Source organism: Cottoperca gobio, chromosome 4 (assembly GCF_900634415.1).
Source record: "Cottoperca gobio chromosome 4, fCotGob3.1, whole genome shotgun sequence".
Lineage (NCBI taxonomy): Eukaryota > Metazoa > Chordata > Actinopteri > Perciformes > Bovichtidae > Cottoperca > Cottoperca gobio.
The window spans coordinates 17,440,079-17,461,509 of NC_041358.1; the positions used below are offsets into that span (position 1 = coordinate 17,440,079).

At 38.8% G+C, this 21,431-nt stretch overlaps 2 protein-coding genes across 2 annotated transcripts; both read right to left on the minus strand.

Annotated features, from left to right (window-relative positions):
- Window positions 1-759: 759 nt before the first annotated feature.
- Window positions 760-7,141, minus strand: LOC115007163 (intestinal-type alkaline phosphatase 1-like). Its single transcript, XM_029429895.1, has 11 exons — window positions 7,066-7,141; window positions 6,354-6,470; window positions 5,081-5,196; window positions 3,855-4,029; window positions 3,251-3,423; window positions 2,865-2,990; window positions 2,675-2,744; window positions 2,279-2,417; window positions 1,929-2,119; window positions 1,689-1,799; window positions 760-1,031 (listed from the first exon to the last, which is right to left on the minus strand). The coding sequence occupies exons 1-11, from the start codon at window positions 7,139-7,141 to the stop codon at window positions 760-762; spliced, it is 1,566 nt and encodes a 521-aa protein (XP_029285755.1).
- A 2,680-nt stretch (window positions 7,142-9,821) lies between these two features.
- Window positions 9,822-19,388, minus strand: alpi.1 (alkaline phosphatase, intestinal, tandem duplicate 1). The gene is made up of 11 exons (XM_029429898.1): window positions 19,295-19,388; window positions 18,479-18,604; window positions 16,498-16,613; window positions 14,818-14,992; window positions 13,674-13,846; window positions 13,312-13,446; window positions 13,147-13,222; window positions 12,292-12,426; window positions 11,766-11,957; window positions 11,309-11,425; window positions 9,822-10,096 (listed from the first exon to the last, which is right to left on the minus strand). The coding sequence occupies exons 1-11, from the start codon at window positions 19,386-19,388 to the stop codon at window positions 9,822-9,824; spliced, it is 1,614 nt and encodes a 537-aa protein (XP_029285758.1).
- Between the last annotated feature and the right edge of the window lie 2,043 nt (window positions 19,389-21,431).

A 21,431-nucleotide genomic window follows, 5' to 3' on the forward strand; every position in this document is an offset into this window, starting at 1 on the left:
TCTGATTGGACAATACTTTCATTTCACCCAATCAAGTGAGACGTAAATTGAAAGGGCGGTGCACCTTTTAATGGATACTTATCACAACTAGTTTCTGTATCACTGTGGTTATGACAGTTGTAAATAAATATAAATCACATATTAAACTTTAATATAAGTATATTATATTGCATGTTATATTGTGTGTTGCATAGTTTTTATAAAATAAAAACAGTAACAATATACTGACAAGCCACATTAAAACACACTCAATTTACTTTCATTATTGCACCGGGAAAATACATTGGGGTACGTTAAGATCGTGCAAGATGGCCAGCTACGTACAAAAATATATGTCAACGCTGTCGCATCTTATCAACAATAAGCATGTCTGGACAAAACAAAGAGAAAGTACTCTTTCGTGTCTGTGATTGGTCACTAGTACTAGCATACTAGTAATGGAGTGGGACAGAAATGTGACTAGTACCAACCTTTTTTATTCAAAATATTTAAAAAACATTATTACAACAACATAAAAAAAAATAAACTCAATGGAGTGTTAAAATCATGGCCCTATATTAACACTAATGCATTTCACAACAAGGTTACCTGAACCTGAAGAAATTACTTAAAATAACAGTGATCTCAAAATTGTGCCACTATACGGCACCTGAATTTCACATAGAAAATACAATGTAAAGAATAATTAATTTTTTCAACCAAAATGTCAGATAGCACAGTTACTTCAGGGTCAGGACATATTCTACAAAGGCTGTCATCTTAGACAGAGCAGAGGGATAGGAGAAGGAGGCCCATCAGGAGGAGCAGCAGGCTGGGGTGGAGGGATCCGGCGTGGTCGGGCGGGGGCAGTCCGCAGTCCTCGTAGGGCTCTAGGCAGGCAGCATAAGCCATGACGTGGGCAATGTAGTTCTGCTCCTGGACCCCATGGAAAAGATGTGACATGGGACCTTTGGCAAAGATTGCTACATCCTCTATGCCGTGGGTCTCTGAATTAAGAGGGACAGGAGCCTGCTGACGGTAATTATTATCCGCTGAGGAAGAATGTGACAAAGGAGTATTATAGGTGCTATATCGGGCACATATACAAAGCTTGTATCATTGCATTATGTTACGTTGTTTTGTCACAACAAGGTCTACAGTAAATTCAAGTATATTGCACCAGGTTTTGGACAGACTGCTTTATTAGTAAGATTATCTGTCACTTCTTAATGATTATAGGATGATGTTAAAGTATTTTAGAGTATTATATATTACATGGTTTGCTTATAATATAACACCAGTATTATATTGGTATTAAAGAGTTATCTTTTCATTTTTGGCTGGGAAAAAATATCTAAGGTATCTGCTGGGATCCTTTTCATACCTCCAAATGTTTTTGCAAATAATATAATATTTTCAAATCTCTTGTACAAAATACTACATACTCATCGCAGACAAACAACATTTGGTAAATGTCATAGATACAATTGATAAAGGTGCAACACTAGAGTTAATTCATGTCCTTTAAGAAGAACCAACACATTTTCTTTTAAAGTATGAGTGAGCAGCTGGTTGTTCCTCATCTTCATCGTAAAACATTCGAGTCACACTGAAGACTTTAGTTCTTACAGTAGGAATGCCATTACACCACAAGATGGAGCTACTCAATTACTTTGTCTTCCCTAGAAATATTATCAATTTACACTTACATGAAACGGTCTCATTCATATCTGGGCGAGTTCCAGCCCGGTGTCCTGGGCCATTTCCATACACAGCAGTGGTGAAGTGTTTGTTGTCTTCAGCTCGTGAGCGAGACACCCCTGTAAATCACAGGACAAACTGGTATCTATGTTTGTGGAAACTTGACCATCATCAGATGAAATTCACTTTTTATCATTAAACCTCGTTCAGTCTTTATCAAATTCTAAGAGTGATTTTTTTTTATATACCTAAAACAGAGTTTCCTCTGGCAGAATATCCTCCAAATGCAAAGACATGGGAGTGGTCTGCAGTGACCACAGACAGGGTGTCCAGCTCACTTGTGAGCTCAGCTGCTCGCCCGATCGCCCGGTCAAACTCCACAGTCTCATAGAGAGCTTTTTTGGCCTTCCCTCCATGATGGCCATGGTCAATTCTCCCACTTAAAGTCCAAAAGAAAGTAATTGACAGGTAAGCATCAGCAGTATATCCCCCATATTATTATTTCAGAATTTAAGGTACAGTTTGGTGTGAAAGGGGAAGTTACAATGACTGTAAGGTTGTTTGCTGTCTGGGAAATATGTCCAGAAAACAATTACACTTATCTTCCACAAAGAGGTAAAATCCCTTTGGGTTCTTGCTGAGAATCTTAATTGCTTTCTCCGTCATCTCTGTAAGGGAGGGGTCCATGGACGAATCACGCTCCAACTCATAGCGGCAGTCTTTGGGCTCAAAGAGACCTAAATGTAGAAAATTCATTCCCAGTTTTTGATTAGATATCATTTAACGTGCACAATTTGAGATGTTCTGCAAAAACAAAACAAAAAACTTTGGTTATGCCAATAAACTGCAGATTGAAGCAGTGAAAAAGAAGATAGTCGTGTCTTTTTCCAAGTGAGACCCTGTTTGGTTCACCCCTATTTGCCCAAGGACAGTTATCAGGTATCTTGAATGATTGATTGATTGTCAGAATGATTAATTAAATAGTTCATCTTACCCATCAGGAAGTTTGTATTTGCAGGATTGACAGCATCAAATTCAGCTCTGTTCCAAACATATTTAGCTTTCTGTAGTTAATGAAAAAAATTAAATGAAATTAATTGGAAGTGTTTGGAAAGGTGTGGCGAGGTATTGTAAACTCTTTTTAATAACTCATAAAAAGATTTGCAGCAACAGGGACAATTTACCTTTTTGGTTTGTATCCACTCTGTTACAAGATTTAGTGTATCATTTCGGTCTCCTCTATCGCTTGGATACTCTGGATCTGGCATAGTATTCGGAAACATATACTGACGACCTCCGCCGAGAATGACCTGGATCAAGAGAGATGCTGACAGTTTATATACTCTATATTTCATACTCTGTGCATTTTAAGCTTTTAGCACGACTGTTTACTTAATATGGCTTCTTAATGACTGGGATCATTTTGTCAATGCAAATCTTCTGTCACCATGGTTACAGAAAACCAAGAAGTAAGTCTAAGAAAACTAGACTCGCTCTGCCACAGATATTAATTCTATTGAGTCGGTGCTATAGTGTGTTGCTACAAAAATAACTTTACATTAAGGCTTACATCTATCTCAGTGTTATGAACTAGCTGGTAAGCGATATCACGGCAGCCATTTTGGATGGCCTCAGGGGTGAGGTCGGTGTCAGCGTACCAGCCTCGGTTGGCAGTGTGAGCGTAGTTTGCCCCAGGAGAGGCATGCTGCACTCTGGTTGTAGTGACAATTCCCACAGACTTTCCTGCGACACATAGAGCAGCTGTAGTCAACATGTGAAAACATTGTACTTACTGTACATGAATATATATACTTTTGAAACAAGAAAAGTTATCTACAACCAAAAACAAGATTTCATTTTGTTTCAAACAGCATGTTGCGGACAACATGCAAATTCCACTGCAGATAAACTGTAGTTATTGTGTCTATGGACAAGGAGCCAGGTCCAATCTGTGAACTGTACTGTAATTCATATTTCTAATAAGATTTGATGGTGCTTAAGTGACCACAGCCTTACGTGAGCATTACATGTACAAACCAGCACAATGGTAGGTAAAGAGTAATGCTGATCTTACTGAGTAAATGTTTCCTAGTGAATAACACATGAACAAGGATTCATCTAAAGAAGTCCAAATGGAACCAGTATAAAGTAAAGCTTTTTGACCCTGAACTTACCCGCTTTCTTTGCGCGATGCAGAACTGATTCGACTTCGTTCCCGTAGGAAGCACTACAGTTGTCCCTTGGGGTGGAGGCAGTGACACCCAGGGTGCCGTAGTTGGCCTTCACACCACATAAGTAGGCTGTGGCTGTGCCAGCGCTGTCTGGCATCTGCTGGTCCACATTATATGTCTGCAGGGATCAAATATATCCACACACATTAACATGAGCATTTATCAGTACCCTAAACTGATACAAGCAACACACTCTTGAATTAATGAATATTAAGTTAAATGTACTCATCGTCTGTGTAATAAAAAACACCTTAAAATAAACTTTATGATGTTCCAATGCTGTGTTTTAATTTCATTTGTTTGTTTTTTTAAAACATGAACTAAAGTTATTTTACTTGCCTACTAGCAGTTTCATCATATATCACGTCCATGGTGGACAAATGTCATTGTTTGTGTTATTCATGCTTACAACACTGACTGCATTTCAAAATTAATTGATATTTATAAGCCAAGAGTCACAGCCAAGATACTACACTATACCATGGCAGAACAGGTTGGACATGGCATATGATGACCATGTCCAACCTTAAAATACAGCGTGCTCACATTGTTGTTGTTGTTTTGTTGATTTCTAATCAAATTGTCAAATGTCAGCTTGTGTTAAACAAACATACACTTTGGCAACCCTGTTGTTAAGAGGAGGTTAGTGGATAATTACAAAAAACTAGCGAAACTCCTGCTAACCAGGACGAAAGGGAATCAAAATTGACCAACCCATGTAATAAGCATTATGTGGGTTTAAATATGATGAATGCCAGTGTTTGCATTACAAAGTCACAAGTAAGATTATACAATAATACTTTGTCAAGCATCATCGCTAAATACAATATGAGCTACAACTACAAGGATGAGCCATACATTCTGTGAGTTGCTTGGCAAATTGCACAAATCGTTCCATGATTTTGCAATGAATATGTGGTGTTTCATTAAATCAGTGAGTCTATAAATGACAAAGAAATGATTCTAGTGGTTATTAGTGATGTTACTGTCTAATTTAATAGGAGCTATGACACTGTGGGTCCTTGCTTTATAATAATCATTATCCTTAGAGAACACTGAGTCAGTACATGAGAAATATTTCATTATATTATGCATCATATTCTCATCCAGAGAGTTTAAATACACATTCCTATGTAGGAGTCTGAATGTGTTTGTCAGAGTGGGCTGACCTTAGAGAGCGCCAGGTGAGGAAAGGTATCCATAACCAGACTGGTCTCCTCCCCTGATTTTCCTGCCAACTGGCCTTTGAGGATCCGGGCAGCAGTCACTGTCGGTATCCCCATACCTGGAAGCAGGTGGAAACGCACCTGAGTGTTAGATAACATAGGCCAGGCAGACACAGGGCTGCCATTGTGCTCCGTGAACCTCATAAGGCTCCGTTTTAAAAGTCGTTGAAAGACATTCAAGTTATTTACAACCACAAACGGTGGAGAATATGTAAAGCAAACACAACATTATTCCACATTTCTTCTCCTCTACAAACTTCATTAAACTTGTTTGTATTTCATGAACAATCCAGGGCATCTTTGGTCATTTCCCAATCTTTATTATTGCACATTACAGATTCAGATTAGCTAAATTAGCTAAATCTGCAAAATGCCTTAAATTACCGTTAGTTGCAAATGTTTCAGGTCAAATATGTCATTCTTCCTTATGAATTTACAGTAGTCATTAATTCCAAAAAGTTTTCATAAACATGTCACTTCGGATGATAAATACTACTGACCAATCCCAAACACTGATAAAATCTTAAATGTGCTGCTATCAGCAGGTATGTGGGAGGCAGCTGTAACCATAAATCCATAATTGAATCTTGAGTTTCAAGATAATGACCCTGGATCAACCGGGTCATGGCTAATGTTAAATAGTCATATCAGGAAATATCAGCTCATCTTGCTAGTTACAATGTGTTCCTTTTTTTTCTTATCACCTCCTGTAAATATGTAAAAAGCTCACTTCGCTAAATGCTTAAATTGCTTAGTTTATAATTCATTTAGCATAATATGGTAACCACTCATCCTACCAGTTTGGATATTTTAGTATTAAGGGGAGTTGAACTCTTTGCAGTGCTTTACCATTTTTGGAGTTTAGATCAGTTGAATGCACATGTGGAAATAACTACACATGCAGTGTAGACTGTGGTTTAGCCTCAGTTCATTTTGCTATGCTTGGCTTTCCAAGCAGTAATAACCACTGGTGATCAGATGTCAACATTCATCACCTCCTACCCATAAACCCATGCTTTTTAGGGTCACGTAGCACATTTGGTTTTGCATTGTGCTTTCTCGCTCCCTTGGTACACCACACTAATGATGAGACTTACACTTTCAAGCTATAATGGCTTCTTCTCACCTGAACAAAGAAACTGAATTGAAAGAGACAATGCACCACAAATCAAAGAAACCACTTAAATGCTGGGGAAAACTCCTTTGTCCGACTCACCGTCCCCCAGGAAGAGGATGAGGTTCTTCGCTTGGTGGATGTTAGGCTGAACATTCAGGGCAGTGTGAAGAGCCTGTTTTGCTTTGTTGTTCCAGTAGCTGGCATGGAGCTCTTCCTCTAGAACCAAGAAAAGACCAAATGATTGTGACATCCACGATCAGAAGTGGCTTAATTAAATGTGCTTTTAAATTATAAATCTATATGAGTCACACCGATGATGCTTTTATTTTTGCGTGACTTGCAAAAACAGGTGTATAAACCAATCGATTTGTACATCATAAAATGAAGTCATTAAGGTCAGGCAACGCTGGAATGACACAAACAAAGGCAGAAAAAAAAAAGCCAAGAAAATGAATGAGAAATAATAACAAAGGCTGATTATTTGACCTTGCATCATTCTTTACTCTTACATATACAATGTTTGTAACAAATTACTAATATACAAAGTGAGTATTTTTCAGCAGCATCAGTAGAGTCCGCTATTTCATGAGATAATAAAAAGGCACTGCTAGCCTATTTATATTTCAACATTAATATTGTATTTGTTGTTCTTTCAACTCTAAGGTGATATGTTTGTGTACTGTCAGTAAGGCATGTATTTGTGTTGTCCTTGAAATCCATTTGTAAAACATGACATTTGAAAGTAAGCATTCTTAGTTTCTGTAGAGACCTCATTTGTGTCTAACAGCAGCAATATGTAACAGATCCTTACCTGGAACAGATAAAGTCCACTGCACTGAAATGAAAATCAATAATCCAGTAAAAATCAGTGTATGCGTGCTGGCCATGGCGTTGACTATGTGTAAATTTAAAAAAGTACCGGAATTTTTGACCGCATACCCTTTATAACCGCAGCCAAGGAGCAAAGGGCAAATGGAGGAGTCTTTCAACATGAGCCACAGGTACACGCACGCAAGCACGCACACATGCACACACACAAAGGACATGACCAAAGTCAAACTTTCCAATATGTGTGTGGATGAGGTGGCATGTTAGTATCACAGCGTGGACGGAACATAAGAAAGGAATGATTTCACTTCTGGTGCAGACGGATACTGAAGAAAATGGGTCACCTTTGGACTTCTTATTCAAATGGAGCTGCTGCTGTTAGCTTCCCCTCTGGCCTAATAGTTCATCTCAGCTCACATCTCATCAGATGAAGAGTCACAACACACTCAACATTTCTTCAAACACATAGTATCTTAAATAGCTTTGCTCACAAAATGTCTTTATTTTTTAAGTGCAGGTTTATTGAGGTTTAATTTTATCTTAACTGTGATCTAATGAACCCAATATCTGATTGTATTGTTGTGCTTATTAAGGTCAGCTAAAGTGCAAACACAGCTACGGAACATTTATTGTGTAACGTTAACCAGAAGCAGCTTTACTTAATATAGTCTTATAGCCGCCATAAATCATCATGTACTTATAATGATGATGATTGCAGTTATATGGTACGATAAGCTTTTATTATTATACATTACAGTTTTGCAAACCTCTAGAGCTCATATTTAAGCAGGCCAGTATTCAACTAACTTCAGCTTCGTTATAACAGCTTTTTAACAAAGCGGCCATTTATTCGAATTTGTGGCAGAATTTATTTATAACATTTGAGTCTTTGTGTGTTCAGGTGGGTCCGACTGTACATCTGTGGGATGTTTTTCGGCAGTGTGGTATAAAATCCTCAGCACTCTTACGTTGACTGGCTTTGTGGTTCAGACAGACCATCACAAGGTCTCATAGTTTCTGTTTAGAATCAGCATTTGGACATATTACAGCAAAAGATTTTTATGAAACCAGCAAGACCTCGCAAAGACAGAATGGAGTGTGCGTTGGACAAAAATTGTTAAAATTAGATCAATCCACAACAAACAATCTTTTATTCTATGACAATGAGCATGAGATCGACACATCTTTTCCGTGTTCTGTCAGATACTCTTTTTCCAAAATGTCAATGCCATGGACTTTTTTTGTTACAGACATGTCACAGTGTCCATCTTTGTATAAGCTGTGAGAAGTATCACTGAAGTATATGAATTGATGTAATAATGAACTTCACATAGTGAATTATTTTTAATTTGTTGGGCTTTCCACGGTTTCCCAATGTATTTAGATGTTGTGTGTTTGAATGAAACATACTACAGTTGTATTCTAACTGATCCCATTATATTTGGGTTATTCCCTTGTGTCAAATGTGTGTATTGATTAAGGCCTAGAGGCCAAAGTCTTGGCTTTTTGTAATACTTAAATTAGACCTATTTGTGGGAAGCCTTCTTAATTTTTTCCTGAAATATTTCTTTCTATAGAAATGAGCAAACGCTTTTTAGAAAATGTCCCGAATATCAGTTGCTTTCTCAGAAATCTTTATGAAATTAAGAGGCCCATAAAATAAGGTGTTACCGAAATAAATTGCTGTCAAATTAAATGGGACTCACCAAATAAAAACGTGATTTTTTTTTTCATACTTATTTAAGTAACATTTGCAAAAACATAGTATAAAAATACATTGACAAAATATTTGCTTACAAAATACATTCATGTACAATCCAAATAGATTACATATCAAGTGACCTGACAGATAACAGATGTACTATTTGGAACCAATGAGGTCAAGATACACGCTTGATAAAAAAAAAAAGAAACTTTAAAAAAAACTAAAAGCTACATATTTTTCCCTATTGAAAGAGGTACAGCATCTTTATGAGTTCTCGTAAGGCCTGTTGGTGTCGCAGCTTGGCATGGCACGATGGCTCGTAGTTCAGGTTTCTGTTTACCGTCATTTATTCCATCAAGACAATGACGATCATGTACATCAACAGCTGTGTGTGGTGTCTGCATGTCCACGAGCTGAACACTAAGCCCTCAGTCTGCTTGCTTGTTTCAAGTTATTCTGGGTGAATCCTCAGATGTGTAAAAAGAATGTGTAAATAGTAAATTTTATGTTTAATAGCTCTGATAGAACAGAGTGCTAACAGAGTCTGTATTTAACTTTGAAGAGGACAACAATCTAACTAACTAATGAAATACCTAGTTAGTGCAAATTAGTAGTCATGTTGCAAGTACAGGTTTGAAATAGTCCTCGTTAAGTAAATGCAGATGGCTTTACAATGGAAACGGTTGCGCGAAGTGTTTCTTAGAGTAAAGCTTGGATGCATGTGAATTCATGTCTGCAATGCCAGCAGGGTTTGTTAATTTGTATTTGCATAAGAGCTACTACATGCACCTGCAATTTGGATGCACTCCAGGTTACAAGCTCATGTGTGATCAGAATGTACGTGGATATATTTCTGTTAACTCACACAGTACCGTATATGTTTATCCCTGCGTTTTAATTTGCCAGCCTGCATGCATGCAATGATTGTGTGCGCATGTACTGTGTGAATGTTAAGTGCATTAAGTGTCGGTATTGCTGCATGCATACGATGTACTTGTGTAAGTGTGTGTGTTGATGAGTGTGTGTTTTAGGGGTCATCTGAGAAACCAGAGGAGGCTAAACAGGCCGAACAGGAGGCTTGAGGTTCTGTTCACACACCCGCTAGAGTTGTGGCTGTGGGGGTGAGGAGGGCAGTTTGTGTAGGGCTCTAAGCAGGCAGCGTAGGCCATGACGTGTGCCACGTAGTTCTGCTCTTTCACCCCATGGAACAGGTGAGCCATTGGGCCTTTGGCGTAGATGGCCACATCCTCCCCGCCGTGCGTCTCAGCATCCAACGGGACGGCAGCCTGCTGCATGTACTCCTCATCGTCTGGAGAGAAGAGAGGAGAATGTAACAAAACACTGTTTTACGCAACTCTCTGCTTTGATCATCAACTTTTAATACAACACAGATGCTTTTATAGACAATGTCACCATAAATAAACCGTGATGTCAGAGGAGATTAACTTAATTCTTCCCTGTGACTATGTCCCCCGCAACCCACTAGGCTATTTACTGAGACATAAAACAATATCACTGTTTGCTTACAGCACTGTATTCCCTTTGTTTGTAAATTTAAATGCCACCCACTCCACAGAACACCTTTGGAAAGCTTTAAGATTACATTCTCCTTATACTGTAGATGCATTTGTGGCTGTTGACCATAAAATTGTGTTTTGCAAATCTTCTGTAATTTACCTAATTGTGTTTAATTATAACATTTTCCAAACCCATAATGTCGTTTAAGTCCATTAGATGAAATGACAGCATTTACTACTTGATGTTTCTGAAGTGTACTGACAGATTCCATAACTTTGTCCTCCCCAAAAACGAAATTACAAAACTAGAAAACAAGTAGGATACTAAAGTGTCCCTTAAGTTATGTAAACAAAGCGTAGTTTGTGCTATAGTCTTTTTGTCATACGGTGGATTGATTATTGCAAAAATTCAGTTGTAAACCCTTTTTATCTCTGCCTAATCATACCTCTACTTCTCTAAATGTTGCAATAGTTTTTGTGGCCTTATAGTCTTCATCAGAATATAAATGCTGACTTTTACAGTGATTCATTTTGGATACATAATAAAGTTTTAGAAATGACTGCCTCACTTGTAATTGCATGTTTACTTAGAATGCCAGATGGGTTGAGTGTGCACTTTCGAGACATGGATTCTTCGAAAAGACAAAATTGGGGATTTTAAAGGGGTTATTTCATCCCTGGATAGAAGTATTTCCACCTTCAATACACCCTCATGCAATGATTAAAGTGAATGGTGCAGAACAAGAAGAGGAGGAACTGGATCATTGCCGTCCATTGTTCCATAAAGAAATACAAATAGCTTTCTTAAGCACAGTTACATGTAATGTACACAATGAAGCCAGTGTAGAGAACAGTACAGTGACTGTCATAAACATTATATTTCATCTTTGCTTTCCAAAGAAAAACACAGGCATGAGTCAGACGTAACCACATCAGTTCACGCTGTCTGTACACACATCAGCACAGACGAGTGCCGCATCTGAAAGACATTAGTTTGTGCTTACAGTAATCCGCCATTGTGATGTTCCCTCTGGTTCCATTTATATGGACATAACCCGGGCCATTGGCATATAATATGCTGGTGAAAGGCATTTTGTCATCGGCTCTCTTTGGTGCCAGACCTGAATGACAAGAAATGGGGGTAAGTAAGAATACATCGGTCACAGTTTCTCTACACATTAAACGAGCACACAGACTCATATGTACTTTCATTGTAATTGAGACAATTATAAAATTGCAAAGTTATGATGACACAATCTTAAATATTAAATAAAAACCTCCATATATGGATGTCTAAAAACTCATTCTAGACTAGTTCTACTATTTCCCACATATGGTTTGCATCTGTTATTCTTTATTTTGTTCTCCCCTGCACTTTGTTCATCTGATATGCCTGAATATATGACTTTCATGACCATTTAAATCTGTACTGCATTTAAGTGTTTGTGCTTTGGACCGTACCAAAGATGGGATTCCCTCGAGGTGTGTTACCACCAAAGGTGAAGACGTGGGAGTGGTCAGCAGTGACCACAGTGAGAGTGTCAGATTCCCTGGTTAGATGTGAAGCGTGCTGAATGGCTCGGTCGAACATCACAGCTTCCGTCAGCGCCAGTTTGGCAATGCCGTCATGGTGGCCATGATCAATTCTCCCTCGTAACAGACCAACACAAAACAAGTGAATCAGACCTGTTGTAAAACATCTCACAGTACACCTCCATCAGACTCATTCTAGCAGTAGCTAAATAGTTTTGATTATACTTATGTTGTTTTCTCCTTACATTATTCAAACAAACATGGGTACTGTAGGGTAATTCTTCAAAAATGTAAGAATGAATTCCCAGTTTTAAATGGACAGCCATGTATTCTTTAAATCATCAGGATAGAAATCTGATTGTAATAGCCTGCAGGTCATACAAGTCCCTCAAGGTATTGATAATTGCAAGCTTGATGAGATTTTATATTAGAGGACTGTTGATGTAGTACTCATCTTCCACAAACAGGAAGTATCCTTTGGGATTCTTGCTGAGGATTTGTATGGCCTTCTCTGTCATCTCCACAATGGAGGGGTCACGTGTGTTGTTCCGGAAAACCTCAAATCGCATGTCCTTTGGCTCAAATAGACCTGGAACCAGCCAAAAAGAAGAAAGAAAGAATATTTTGAAAGCACTGTATAATTAAAAGAAAACGACTTTGGCAACGTTAGGTGGTCATGCGTCGTTAAATCTAAACTAGCAGACCTTAAGAACAGAGGGAGAGAAAACACAAGGCTGAAGACTTCTATGTTAGAATCCAAGCTGCTTCCAAGATCATAAATATAATTTATATACTATATATACTATTTCTGTTTTGAAAAGTTGATAACAGATTTTCTGATTAGACATTCAAGAAGTTCAGACAAGGCAACCCATTGAATACAAACATGCTCTAATCTTGCTAATAATAAAAACATTATTGAATTGCTGGCATTTAGGAAGAACATGTAGCAAAGATGACAGATAATACAAATCTATTTGTAACATATACATGAAAACAATATAAATGTGCAGTACGATAACAATTCTGTTGCATCTGTGTTACTGTCATTCACATAATCACAGCAAGGAACGGCCTTTGGTTTTTATCGCTGTACTTAGGGGTGATAATACAAGCTAACTGTAAATGTATAATACCATCATGACTACTTTATATGGCTGTAAAGCTGATGCAAGCTGATTTTATTGGAATTCTCTTCTTTCTGATTCATTGGGAAGGTTTCGTAACTTAGATAAGAAGTATGTCTGTCAACACCTGAGTAGCAACATTGTGGTTGAGAGTCCGTCTGTATTAACACATGTATACCCACCCATGAGCCGGTCAGTAGCTTTCACATTTATCTCATCAAACTCCTTCTTGTGCCATACATAGTGGGACTTCTTTTTCTGAAAAACAAATCAGAGGACACTTTAATCTGTGACTCATATCTTAAAATATATGGAAATATCCAAAAGCAGTGTTCAAAATATCCTACTGGTTTAGCCTTCAGCCACACGTCAATGAGGTTCCTCTTGTCTTTGCGGTCCCCCTTGCGAGAGTTGGAGGTAGGATACTCTGGGTCTGCAGTGCCTTTTGGTGTCATATACATCCTCCCTCCCCCCAGAATCACCTTAAAGGGACAGCAGACAGAATTATATCATTATATTTAGTAGACTATGATGGTCATTGTACTGAACAAATGTCCTAACAATAGAACACTGAGGTTATTTACAGAACTACTGATGTTCTAATCTAAGGTGTTTAACTTCATTCACCTTACTTGTTTAAACCGGTAATATTCTAGTGAAAATGTATTAACCTATTTTAAAATGTGCCAAATAGAATGTTCTTACATACATCAATATCAACATTGGTGACCAGTTGGGTTGCAATGTCGACGCACCCCTGTCGGCGGGCACTTGAAGGAAGATCTGCGTCACTGTACCAACTGCGGCTGACAGAGTGGGCATAAGCGGCGGCCGGGGAGGCATGCTGGACACGGGTGGTGGTCACTACACCAACCGATTTACCTGGACAACACAGAGACACACTCAGATCAGAGGTAAAACCGTTAAGGCAATCATGCACAATGTGAAAGTTGTTTTTCGGCAAGATTGGTACAAATGAACGACTAACAAATGACAGTGGGACCATTGGAGGTTTACTGATTTAAAATGTTCTACCACAAAAAGCTGCTGACACGGGCTCAGTTGTAATTGGGTGTAACCACAGTGTCGCAGTCTTTCATGGTTAAGTAATCAAGTCCAGGTTCCAGTTAACCACATAAGTTATAGCTCTCTAGAAAAGCTTGTTACTAAACTAGAAATTCCTGCTCTTTACATAGATTTTGTAGTTTTTGCTCGTCTAATTACCAATGATTCAACTAAAATCCTTTGCCATTGGAAAACTTTGCTGTTTTGGCTCCAACCTTTGAGGTTAAACTTTAACAACAAAGTAATTCCATCTAGAAACTTTGTATAATAAAAAATGTATGGCTTTGAGGGAAGTACAGTACCTTTAGAATATAATATAATAGCTATGAATGTCTCTATACCTATGGTATACTATGGTATGCACGGACAACTACATCTTGTTACTACACATAATGAGTATACTATATCTAATAATGGACATGAATGATCCCTGACACATGAATAATAAACAAGCCTTGATACACAGACAGTTGCACACAAATGATACACCCTGTGCAAATGATATACATGACTATAATCAATGACAAAGGTCAATGTGAATTGATCTCTTAATTAGACTATTCTGGACATTGAACTATAGCTGGTGATGCTCAAGTAGCTAGTAGTAGGAAAGTTGTAGAGTACATGCTTATCAGTTGATTTATTTATTATTGTTTTATTCCTCTAATTTTGTTTTATGCCAGATACGGTATGGTAATTGCATATCTTGAGATAAGAATGTAATTCAAACCAATTGCCATTTCCAGTACACAGCACACACACACTTTATTGCCAGTTAGTGTCTTTACCTTGTGCTTTAGCACGGCGCAGTACTGAGTAGACTTCGTTACCAAAGGTGGTGTTACACTCGTAGGCAACTGCGTTAGCGCTGAGGCCCACTGTCTTAGCGTTGGCCTTCACCCCACAGTGGTAAGCTGTAGCCGTGCTAGCGCTGTCTGCTACTTGCTTATCCACACTGTAGGTCTGTGGAGTAGAAGCACACACACCATTAAAGGACAGGACAGGAAATAAACATACTGTATGTATGTATGTATGTATGTATGTATGTATGTATGTATGTATGTATGTATGTATGTATGTATGTATGTATATGTATGTATGTATGTATGTATGTATGTATGTATGTATATGTATGTATGTATGTATGTATGTATATGTACGTATGTATGTATGTATGTATGTATGTATGTATGTATGTATGTATGTATGTATGTATGTATGTATGTATGTATGTATGTATATGTATGTATGTATGTATGTATGTATATGTATGTATATGTATGTATGTATGTATGTATGTATGTATGTATGTATGTATGTATGTATGTATGTATGTATGTATGTATGTATGTATGTATGTATGTATATAAGTAGCATTTCAAGGTATATACTATAGGTTAACAGAGACACCAGACAAACGAATACTCACTTTTACGTTAGTATAATACGTTTTCACTGTTTCTACCTCAGTGTCAGCATTTTCACTTAAAGTGTAGTATTTAGCTAAATCTCTTGAAACCCTTTTCACACAAAGGTTTGAGTACTTAAATTGCAGTGAGATGGTATGAGGCAAGATACAACATGTTAAGAGAACAGAGCATTTGAAAATTGAACACACGAAGCCACTGAACCACCCATCTTACATACGTACACTCTGGTATTCATACTCTCGTTTTCTTCCACTCTCTCCGTGTGTCACATTGTAATGATTTACCAAGCAACCACAGACACATGGTTACACATGCCTGAATAACATAAGCAAGTGTACTAGCTTGTGGTAACTTTCTCGCACACACACAGATATACACACACACACACACACACACATACACACACACACACACACACACACACACACACATACACACACACACACACACACACACACACACACACACACACACACACACACACACATACACACGCTATCATCACAAACAACAGAGCTCATCCTTGGAGTCCATCCACTGATATCAGTGTTGATAGTGATAGTGATAGTGATAGTGATAGTGTGTAGTGTGTAGTGTGTGTGTGTGTGTGTGTGTGTGTGTGTGTGTGTGTGTGTGTGTGTGTGGTGTGTGTGTGTGTGTGTGTGTGTGTGTGTGCGTGGAGGTAAAGCAATTCAGAGGTCACAGAGTGCAGAGACATAATTTAAATTATTGTGACTTCGGCATGTTTCCATTTTTTAACTGTAAAATAGCCTATTTTGAATCAGGGAAGATACATGTACAGGTATTTCCAGGTATTTCAAATGTTTCAAAAGTTTAAATGGTAAAGCTTCAAATGGTGCATGCAATGAATGAAAAATCAGGACATTGCAGAGAAATGGGAAATAATTCATAAAACACAGATCAACTTATATGATGAAACCCTCTTTTAAATTAAAAATTGTATTGTTGTCCACACTTTAATATGTTGTTGATGAGTAATGACTGATGAGCTAAAGTTCAACAGTGTCATGCTCTCACCTTTGACAGGGCCACATATGGGAAGCTGTCCATGGCCAGCATTGTTTCCTCCCCTGATCTGCCTTCCATCTGACCTCGCAGGATACGAGCTGCCGACACTGTGGACACACCCATCCCTGGGAGACAATGATTTACAGGTAAAGTCACTGATATGGCCCATCATTTTGTTTCTTATTAGCTTCACTTTCTCAGTCTACAGACATAATGAATGACATATTACAGAAACAATGATTTTGAAATCTATATTATGTGAAAGTATTGCTGTTCTGACCCCACCAAGCCCAGAATGCTGTCCCCTGTCCAGTTTGTAAATGTTTCAAAAATCCAGATCAAAAATATTTTTTGGGGAAAAACTATACTGTCAGATTGAAGGAAAAAAATGATCCTAGACAAACTAAGTGAAATCATGTCTAGGCCATTTACATCAACATAATTCACAAATGGACAGGGTATTCTTGAGAACCACATGTTCAAACAAAATCATCACACAGACCAACACTGACTCTTCCAGGCAAGTATTCAGACCACTATTGGTAAAACATATAACGTATAACCATACTTAAAGATTATGCTATGCACCTACTAGGCATATATTACATAACATATCCAGTATATGCCTTTTGATTTTTTCTAAAACATTTATGGGATCTGTTATATCTCTTCCTTTGTTCCACAATTGAATTTCAGCCCTGACTTTGAAAATCATACTTTACCAAGGCCCTGTCACAGAGATGCACTTAAATCTTCTCTTCAACATCACAGTCATAAGACGGAGAACATGCTCTGTGTAGAGCATTACTGGAGAGATGCACAAAGAAAACTCGGTCTCGACCACCCAGAATTGTGACTGCAGTAAGTAGGTCTGATTTAAAGCAGATATTCTAGTACTTAACATGAATAACACTCTTAAATCTTTATTCCTTTGAACAGCTCCCTTTACAAAACAAAATCTTTCACACCAGCTGTAAATATACCACAGCAGTGACAATTAATGTGAAACATGCATACACACACTGAAGCAACATGCCCAAAGATATAAGTTGGACAGTACTTTGTGTACTAATGAGACACAAATAAGACAGACGTGCTAACAGTAAATTCCAACTGCTATAGCGTTGTTAATGCGCAGATTAGCCATCTTGGATTTTGAGGGGTGTTCTTTCGACTATAGGGTGATTCCCAGTTGAAATTCCCAAGTAGAAACTTTTCCTACTTCAAATGTAACGCCAAGTCCAATATTCACTCTAACTCGAGCTCTGTTTGGGTCTCTAACTCCAGAGGGAAATATCTGGCTGTTTAGCTACAAAATGCTCTACTATGTTCACAAGCTAGTTCTAAGTTTAATAACCAAAACAAGGAACTGAAAGGCACTAAATAGGTCCGTAAAGCCAAGGAGAACTGTATAGTCAGCAGTCTGTGACTTGGTCCCTGCGAGTGATCCCTTTCACATTAAATGTTTTGATTTGATCCATTGTTAACATAAACATCTCTATCAGTGCAGCTTTAAGTTTAGGCTACTAAAACTACTTTTGTGATTAAAGGGAGCCAGTGTTGGCTGTTGATAAGAGATAAGAAGTGAACTCTTCCTCTCAAAGAGATTCATGCCTTTCAACTTCAGTCATTACTTACACAACTCCAAGAGTTTTCTGCTCAAGTCCACGTAACATAATACATTATACATACATACAGATAACTAAAGCTGTCCGAAGTTCTATTACAACCATTGGCTTATCAGCCTTCACACATTTAGACATACACCTGCCTTACTCACAGTCTGCTGTCCAAGCCACTTTCCCTCAATCCATTCTGAGCAAACCAAACACACTGTAACTGAACACACTTGAGCATGGTCTTGCATTGCATATTGAGCTGTATTTGTCATTGAGGCTGAAAGTAGTAACCCTTTCAAGCTTCAACCACAGCCAAGTCGGTATTGAATGTTTGCTGGAATAGATGCGTGCACGATGATAGCATGACCTACCGTCGCCGAGGAACAGGATGAGGTTCTTGGCTTGGTGCTCCCGGGGGCGGAGCTTCAGCGCAGCATCCAGTGTTGCCCTGGCCTGAGCATCCCAATAGGCTGGTGCCCTCTCAAGCTCATACAGTGCTGCGAAATGGAAACACACAGATAGACGGAGAATGAGATGAGTATGAGGGGAGTGGATGGTTATGAGCTGATCTCAGATTTTTTGAAGGTAGATAATCCGGGATGTTGACTGCTTAGGGGTGTGGTGTTTACATGTGTAGAATAGTAAAGCGCCAGTAGAGAGAAGCTTCAAGTGTGTCTCTGTGTGCCTGCAAACTTGTGCATTGCTCTCTGCCTTTTCTGACACTTTGAATTATATTTGGCCTTGAGTTAGACAAGAGAGGAAGTTTCCCAAGAGGTGTCAAACAGACAAAAACAGCCATGAAGACAGGATGGTTTCTGTCCATTCATTGCCCACTGAGAGTCACAGTGAAAGAAGTCAAACATGAACATTGCTCCGGCCACACATCAAAACAACGGAAAGACAAACAGCACATCCCATAACCCTATAAAAAGGTGGAAACAGGCAAAAATATAATCACAAAAACTTTTGTGCATCTATACTTACACAGACTGTTCATCACACCTACACACCTGAGTGTGTGCTCATGAACCAGCGCAGTTAAAGTTCTCAAGCAGAGTCTGTCCTCACACACTCACCCATTACCAGTTTGAGGTTACCTGCTTAAGTCCCTCTGCACGTTCATTTGGCACAAAGTTCTACTAATATACCAACCGCAGGCAGCAATAACAAGACTGTTTTCTCCTCACCTTGGCTATCCATAGCAGCCCGGCCCACAGCCAACAGTATGGGGCCCAGAAGGATGAGCAGGAGTTTGGTGGCTCTGCAATGTGGCGTCTGCATCTCTAATCCGAGCGACCTGGAGGCTGGCGAGGTTGACACAGACGACTTTCACAGCAGCACACCGAGACCCAAAGAGGCACAGGCAGAGAGTGTGTGTGGCTGCTCAGACCTCTGGCCCTGCCTTTTTAAAGCCCTGCTGGGTGTGTAGTAAGGAAGGGCAGACGCCAGCTCATAGGCTCAGAGCCACAAAAGAGGGAAGAGAAAAAGTGAGGGAAGAAGGAAGAGCCAGCGAAGAGAGAGAGAGAGAGAGAGAGAGAGAGAGAGAGAGAGAGAGAGAGAAGCTGGGACCACACAAGATTGCTGTAGCATCACAGCCCCTCTAGTCACTTTGATTCCTGAAAATGCACCACCCCCATTTTATTGTTTTAAAAGGTTACTCTAATTTAGTTCTCCCTCTTGTCCCTGGCTCCCCCACTCTGAAGTGTGTATGATAAAAATTTTAATGGTCCTTTGATGTGGTACATGTACAGTATAATGGCTATTTTCATGCAGCAGAAAAAAAAATGGCTACCCAATTTGTATTGGCATCCATCACAATACAAATCATAACTATGTCTTTTCCATTTCTTTCCGACCATACCCTGGAAAAACAGTCCAAGGGAAGAAATGGAATGAGGTCCAAACTATTCTTGAAAATATCATAATTGAGTCTTGATGCGCTCTACTTTTCATGTCAGGAAAATGGTCATATTTCCATTTCCCCTCTTGCATTTAAGAGACCCCTCTCTCACCAAGTTGTCTTGGCTGTTTTTTCCGTGGGAAGTGAAGTGGGGATAGCATTTTTCTTCCGTGAGGTAGTGGAGACCGCCTGCAGAATGAAAATGTCTCTCTTCTATGCACACACAACAGTTAATGTGTGAAATGAAGTGAGTTGGGCCAACTTTGTTCCACACGGCCAGAAGAATCAAATTCCAGAGGAATGGGTCTCGCTTTGTGAACCCGTGAGGCTGAATCTTACAATTCAGAGCTCTGGAAGACCTCTGTTTCAGCCAACCGCTCACCCATTGCCAACAGGGGTTTGCAGTTAGTCACATGTACCTAATCAAGACTGCAATAAAATCATAGCAGCAATCTGGGTAAAGAGGCCTCACATGATGCGGCCCACACCGCATGCATTGGAAATACCAGCGCCAATGTGCAAGAGCAGGAAATCTTGTAGAGGCATGTATGTCTGTCCATTTGTTATGGGTTTGCCCCTGAGAGAAAGTATATCTTATGTTGGGAAAGTTGAGTTAGTTTCCTGCAAGATGAGTGTAAACACCTGGTGGGTGTTTTAGGTCTCAGCGTGGATCATCCATCCACCAAAATGTGTTTAGTAGCTTTTGTTGGCTGATTATATGGCAAGCTTGAAAGCTGGTGGGAAGGAACTCCTGGGAATTTAGAAGACTAATGTAAACAAAGCAAAGCACAAAAACAGTTTAAGAAATCTAATGTCAATATACTTTACGTTTCAGTAACAGAATCAATTTCCGATGTCCAACATTCATTTGTACCACATTTTATCCCCCCAAGCAAATCATTCATGATAACTAATAATTATGATCCATAAATCACACGGTGCATGCAGGAGAGAACTGGTAGACTATAATAAACCAGCAGATATCTCTCATATATACAGTACATATATATATATATATATATATATATATATATATATATATATATATATATATATATATATATTCTGGCCTCTGAGGGAGAGCAAGTGTATATGGGATATTTATAGTGTAGCAGATGGTGACGTGTGTATACTATTGAGATCACGAAGCAGAGGAAACCGTACAGTGGGGGGCTTTTCTTCATCATGTGGTTTGTTCAAACTGATTTCCTGTTCTGACCAAAAAGAAAACACCTCTTCCTGAAACTCAAAAATATATAGGATCCAGCCTGGTAAAGAATAATCATAATCTATAATGAGGGCTATTACTAACCGTTGCAAAAACAGTATATTGTTTGTTTAAAATCTATGATATCTATCGCTTCATATACGTAGGTGTCACGTCTATGAATATTTCACTGTAGAAGGAAATTTCGAACATTTGC

Bases quoted from the DNA above. Each gene is read 5' to 3' on its own strand.
- LOC115007163 (XM_029429895.1), bottom strand. From the start codon at position 7,141: ATGGCCAGCACGCATACACTGATTTTTACTGGATTATTGATTTTCATT. The intron at 4,030-5,080 runs GTCAGCCCACTC...TGATCCCTGCAG, and splicing joins CTCACCTGGCGCTCTCTAAG to ACATATAATGTGGACCAGCA. The intron at 2,745-2,864 runs GTAAATTGTCCC...CATTAACTACAG, and splicing joins AGTGGATACAAACCAAAAAG to AAAGCTAAATATGTTTGGAA.
- alpi.1 (XM_029429898.1), bottom strand. From the start codon at position 19,388: ATGCAGACGCCACATTGCAGAGCCACCAAACTCCTGCTCATCCTTCTG. The intron at 13,847-14,817 runs GTAAAGACACTA...TGTGTTGTCCAG, and splicing joins GCGCCGTGCTAAAGCACAAG to GTAAATCGGTTGGTGTAGTG. The intron at 10,097-11,308 runs GTAAGCACAAAC...TCTTCTCTCCAG, and splicing joins CATCACAATGGCGGATTACT to ACGATGAGGAGTACATGCAG.